Source organism: Pipistrellus kuhlii, unplaced genomic scaffold, assembly GCF_014108245.1.
Source record: "Pipistrellus kuhlii isolate mPipKuh1 unplaced genomic scaffold, mPipKuh1.p scaffold_m20_p_6, whole genome shotgun sequence".
NCBI classification, from domain to species: Eukaryota; Metazoa; Chordata; class Mammalia; order Chiroptera; family Vespertilionidae; genus Pipistrellus; species Pipistrellus kuhlii.
Genome location: NW_023425562.1, coordinates 74044991 through 74051432, shown reverse-complemented (window position 1 = coordinate 74051432; position 6442 = coordinate 74044991). Strand labels below are relative to the sequence as shown.

The window sequence follows — 6442 nt, the reverse complement described above, 5'->3', positions numbered from 1 at the left end:
TTACATACATCCCTAACCACTAGATGCCAATAATATCTGCTCTCCCCACCCCAAGCTGTGACAATCAATATTTAATCAAATATTGCCTGGTGGGCAAAAATCACCCCTATTATCTGTTCCTTAATTTATAACAAATTTATACTAGTCATTAAACTGTCACCTTAAAATTAGTATATATTTCCATATCACACAAGACATAGGGCACAATCCCTTATCAAAAACTTCAAAATAAATTAGTTTGCATTTTTAAAAAATAAATCTTTATTGTTCAGATTACTACAGATATCCCCCACACACCCCGTAGCTCCCCTCAACCCGGTTCCCACCCTATCCCATGCCCTTATTCTCTGCCACTGTCCTCGTCCACAGGTGTAAGATTTTTGTCCAATCTCTTCCCGCATCCCCCCAAAACTGTCAGTCCACTCCCTTTCTAGGCCCCTGATTCTATTATATTCACCAGTTTATTCTGTTCATCAGATTTTTTATTCACTTGATTTTTAGATTCATTTGTTGATAGCTGTGTATTTGTCGTCCATAATTTTTATCCCCTCCCCCTCCCCCTCCTCCTCCTCCTCCTCCTTCTTCTTCTTCTTCTTCTTCTTCTTCTTCTTCAAGAATACCCTTCAGCATTTCATATAATCCTGGTTTGGTGGTGATGAACTCCTTTAGCTTTTGCTTGTCTGTGAAGCACTTTATCTGACCTTCAATTCTAAATGATAGCTTTGCTGGGTAGAATAATCTTTTTTTTTTCAATCCTCAAATTTTATTTTTTATTTTTTCCATTTTTTTATTTATTAAATTATTATCTGTGTACATATTTTAACATTGCCCCCCCATACATACCCTCCCTCCCCAGAGTTTTGTGTCCATTGGTTGTACTTATATGCATGTATACAAGTCCTTCGGTTGATCTCTTATCTCCCCCAGATCTCCCTACTCTCCCAGCTGTAATTTTACTGTCTGCTTGTTGCTTTACTGTCTTTATATCTATCTTTTGGTTTGTCAGTTTATAACGTTTTTTAATATCCATAAATGAGTGAGGCCATGTGGTATTTCTCTTTCATTGACTGGCTTATTTCACTTAGCATGATGTTCTCTAGTTCTATCCAGGTTGCTGCAAATGATGAGAATTCCTTCTTTTTTATGGCAGCATAGTATTCCATTGTGTAGATGTACCAGTTTTTTGATCCAATCATCTGCTGACGGGCACCTAGGCTGTTTCCAAATTCTAGCTATTGTAGATTGTGCTGCTATGAACATAGGGGTGCATATATCCTTTCTGATTGGTGTTTCTAGTTTCTTGGGATATATTCCTAGAAGTGGGATTACTGGGTCAAATGGGAGTTCCATTTTCAGTTTTTTGAGGAAACTCCACACAGTTCTCCACAGTGGTTGCACCAGTCTGCATTCCCACCAGCAGTGCACGAGGGTTCCTTTTTCTCCGCAGCCTCGCCAACATTTGTCGTTTGTTGATGTTGGCCATTCTGACAGGTGTGAGATGGTACCGCATTGTTGTTTTGATTTGCATCTCTCGGATAATTAGTGACTTTGAGCATGTTTTCATGTGACTTTTGGCCTTCCTTCTGTCTTCTTTTGAAAATATTCTATTTAGGTCCATTGCCCATTTTTTAATTGGATCATTCATCTTCCTTTTATTTAGTTGTATAAGCTGTTTGTAGATGGAGAATAATCTTTTTTAAAAAATATATTTTATTGATTTTTACAGAGGAAGGGAGAGGGACAGAAAGCTAGAAACATCAATGAGAGAGAAACATCAACCAGCTGCCTCCTGCACCCCCCCCCCCCCACTGGGGACGCACCTGCAACCAAGGTACATGCCCTTGACCGGAATCAAACCTGGGATCCCTCAGTCCGCAGGCTGACGTTCTATCCACTGAGCCAAACCGTTTTTGGCTGGGTAGAATAATCTTGGTTGTAGGTTCTTGCTATTCATCAGTTTGAATATTTCTTGCCACTCCCTTCTGGCCTGCATAGTTCTATTGAGAAATCAGTTTGCTTTCCTCCATTTCTTTCATTTGTGACATGTTTGTCTCCACATTTTGGCTGCTTCCCTATGTTGATAGAGTGGCATTGTGTGCTAGGTGTCCTACAGGGCCCAGTGTCTCAGCTTCCCCAATGGACACTCTTGGTGCACCCCTTTTTGGGCTAGGTGTACAGTCTTGTTGTAGTTAAGCCTTGATTGCTGTTGGTATCACTGGGAGGAAATGACCTTCAGGCCAATTGGTTGTGAGGACCAGCAGTGTCTACAACAGAAGAACTGCTGTGCTGGAAATACCCTTATGGGGCAGGACTTGCTTCAGTGGGGTTTTGGTGCTCACTGCGTCTGTCCCTTGAGTGTGTAACTTAAGGACGTGAAGAGTTGTAATCTGGAATGGTCTTACATTGACCACTGGGTATACTGGCTCTTGGATCTCCAAGGAAGTGCAAAGTCAGCCACTGCCTGAGGCCACCCAGCAGGAGCTACAGTGAGATCTGCAGATTTCTCCTCTTTGAGGTTTGGAAGTGCCCAGATGAGGCCCAGCTGTGCAGCAAGGCAGGCTACTGCCGCCAATAGCCTTGGGTTGATTGTGAGAGGCAACAAGTAGGTATAGGTGTTTACCTATGCCCTCATCTTGGTTCTCATTATTTTGCATTTTACAAATTTTTATATATATAAAATTTTCAGCTTTTTATAATTTTTCCCAGTCCACAACACAAACTGCTTCAGTTATTCACTTAGACTGTTTTCCCATATGTCTCTTCAGAAGATAATTAGCTAGAATTAAATGGAGATTAAAACCTAGTTTCATAATCCTCTAGCAACCTGAGTTATAAAATTGAAGTAATCTGTATGAATTCAAATGAAACAGGAACTTTGGAAAAGTATCCTTCTTTCAGGTTTTCTAACAGGCAATCATGCCATCTATGAACAAAGACAGTTTGTGTCCTCTTTGCTCCTTTTTATTTCCTTTTCTTACTGCATTAGCAAAGACTTCCAATATAATGTTCTTAAAAAGCTAGCTGGCCAGAGCTGATTCTTCTTTTTTTAGTCTACTGATGTGATGAATTACATTAATTAATTTTTAACTTTTTAATTAAATTTACTGGTAAGTAAAATTATATAGGTTTTAGGTATACAATTCTATAATATCTCATTTGTATACTGTATTGTGCATTCACCACCCCAAGTCAAGACGCTAATTAATTTTTGAACGTTGAACAAGCCTTGCTACCTGGGATAAATCCCATTTGATCATGGTGTGTATTTTTATACTCTTATTTGATTTGTTAGTATTTTGCTGAAGAGGGTGTTGTTTTTATCTTCAATGTGTGTCCAAAATCTTTCAGGAGCACTGCATTATAAACATACAAGGTACTGAACTATGAACTCACAAAATACTTACAATTCTCCAGTTTCTTTTAATATAGTTCTTGAATGTTACTGAGGCACACACTTTTATAACATTATCCTGGGACTTCTCCAGTAATGTTAAAAGCAACAGTGGGTAATTCTGATTTCCTTCCACAGATTCAAGAAACTTCTCAGCTATAAAAGAATTTCCATGTTAGGTTTGTTATTATAATCAAATATCTCTACATTATGTGTATGTGGAACTATGTACCGTATTTTTCGGACCATAAGACGCACTTTTTTCCTCCCAGAAGTGTGGGGGGGGGAAAGTCCCTGCGTCTTATGGTCCAAATATAGCCTATACATATACTTTAAAAAAAAAGTTTTTTTACTTGCCCGGCTCTGTGTGGTCTCTGTGTGCTTGCCCGGCTCTAAAATGGTTCTAAATGCTGCTGTTTACTTTACAGGGTTGATTACATGTGTTTATGACTGTGATGTTGGGTTTTAATGCACATAAAATATTTTAGGACACTATTTGTTTCAGAATCTTTTTTTCTTCATTTCCCTTCTCTAAAAACTGGTGCGTCTTATGGTCCGAAAAATACGGTATATCAGATTTAAGCATCATAAAATGGAAAAGATCTTTTCCCTTTGGAAACTAATCAAGGGTCTACTGAGCCTCACTTTCCTTATCTATTAAAAGGACTATATATGTTATTATATTATTATTATTAAACTTACATAATACCTCAGTTTTCAAATCATTTGACTCACCTGATTCTCACAAACCTATAATGTTGCCTCATTAGGAGATCACTCCATCTGAAGGAGAACCTGCTTCTTAGAGAGTTTAAGTGACTTTAGGGCAAAAGTTATACACAGTCTTGTTCCAGAAGGGCTATTATTAGTACTATTAGTAATGGTAGCATTATTTCTTTTTACAGTATTACCATGATCAAGATTAAATGAGTTAATTCCGGCTAATATGTTATTAACTCTATGAGTCTGCAGCTTTACTCACATATATTTCATTAAGTTGTCACTATTACCCAGAGAGGTAGGTTATTTTAACCTCATTTTAAAGACAAGGCCACCGAGGTTAAGTAACTTTTCAAAGAACACAGAGCTACAATATTTCATCACTGAAAAAGTTTTCGTCTTGTTCTCATTCGACCAGACTAGACTTCAGTTTTCTTCTAGATATACACATTCCTAATAACATCAATAGATTTATACTAAGATATTAACACATATTCACACTGATATTACACTTAGAAATATTAAATACCCTAAGTTTACTGATTACACAGTGAAGGTATATAGCACTTCTAATTTTTCCTATCGTAAGCCTCACCCATTCCAAGGATCTAATACCCTTTGAAAAAAGATGCTACTAGCACCTATCATTTCCTACAATATCATTTAGCCTGACCAGTGTTGCTCAGTGGTTGAGCCTTAACCTATAGACCATGAGGTCACAGTTTAATTCCCAATCAGGGCACATACCCAGGTTATAGGCTTGATCCCCAATGGGGTGGTACAATTGGCAGCCGATCAATGATCCTGACAATTCTGACTAAAGATGCCTCTATCTATCTATCTATCTATCTATCTATCTTTTAAAAATATTTTTTATTGATTTCAGAGAGGAAGGGAGAGGGAGATATAGAAACATCAATGATGGGCCGAAGCCGGTTTGGCTCAGTGGTGTAGCGTTGGTCTGCGGACTGAAGGGTCCCAGGTTTGATTCCGGTCAGGGGCATGTACATTGGTTGCGGGCACATCCCCGGTAGGGGGTGTGCGGGGGGCAGCTGGTCGATGTTTCTCTCTCATCGACGTTTCTAGCTCTCTATGTCTCTCCCTTCCTCTCTGTGAAAAATCAATAAAATATATTAAAAAAATAAAAAAAAGGAACATCAATGATGAGAGACAATCATTGATCAGCTGCCTCCTGAATGACCCCACTGGGGATTGAGCCCATAACCTGGGCATGTGCCCCAACCAGGATTCAAACTATGACCTCCTGAGTCCATAGGTCAACGCTCAACCACTGAACAACATGCGTCGGGCTAAATAATATTATGGTAGAAAATAATAGGTGCTAACAGCAGACGTTTTCAATAGGTACTGGGTCCTATGAATGAGTGAGGCTTAGGGCAGGAAAAATTAGAAGTACTATACACCTTCACTGTGTAACCAGTAAACTCAGGAGATTTAACCCTTTGCACTCCGCTGTCCTCTCTCAGGGGACATCGGAATTCTAGCATATCACTCGGATGTCCCCTCTCAGGAGACATTGCAGTTTACTAGTGATTACGGGGAATTGAGTTAATTCAACGCACGTTTCGCAAAGTAGCATCGAGTAGCTGGTAGCCAATGTCCAGAATGGTTCGGAGTGCAAAGGGTTAATATTACTCTCTGAACTCAATAAAAAATGTATATTTTTTTTAAAAATGGTTTAACACTTTTCTTCTCTCTGAATTGAGTCCCAAGAGTTTAACTTCCATCCTCAAACCTTTCCTGCTTTCTGTCACCATGTCTTTCTTTAAAGATGAGAAATGAACTGAAACATGGTTGTTGTTTTTGTTGTTTTTTTTAAATATATTTTATTGATTTTGTACAGAGAGGAAGGGAGAGAGAGAGTCAGAAACATTGATGAGAGTCATCGATCAGCTGCCTCTTGCACACCCCCTACTGGGGATGTGCCTGCAACCAAGGTACATGCCCTTGACCGGAATCGAACCCGGGACCTTTCAGTCCGCAGGCCGGCGCTCTATCCATTGAGCCAAACCGGTTTCAGCTGAAACATGGTTTTAAGTAGCAGAAAACAATTTCCTACGAGTCTATCAGGCTCTTACTATTTCCTTAGTGTCAGCATTTTGTACAGGGCAACACACTATACCCATGATTTGGGAGAAAGCTCATATAGACTGCCAGGTCTCTTTCTTAAATTATAATTAATATCCTGGAAACAATTTTCTCATGAGTTTAAGTATATTCCTTTCTGTGTTCATTTTACTCAATTTGCACTCAGAATATTCACATTGACATATTTCCACAGACTCAATGAGCTTCAAAATGTCTTCCAGT

The 6442-nt window shown here is 39.0% G+C and overlaps 1 protein-coding gene across 1 annotated transcript in view; it reads right to left on the bottom strand.

Annotated features, from left to right (window-relative positions):
• The window catches only part of CSE1L (chromosome segregation 1 like), a 43377-nt gene that overhangs the window by 26773 nt on the left and 10162 nt on the right, over window positions 1-6442 (bottom strand). The window contains exon 3 of the mRNA XM_036417654.2: window positions 3405-3547. Coding sequence (XP_036273547.1) covers window positions 3405-3547 — 143 coding nt within the window. The remainder of the gene's footprint in view (window positions 1-3404; window positions 3548-6442) is intronic.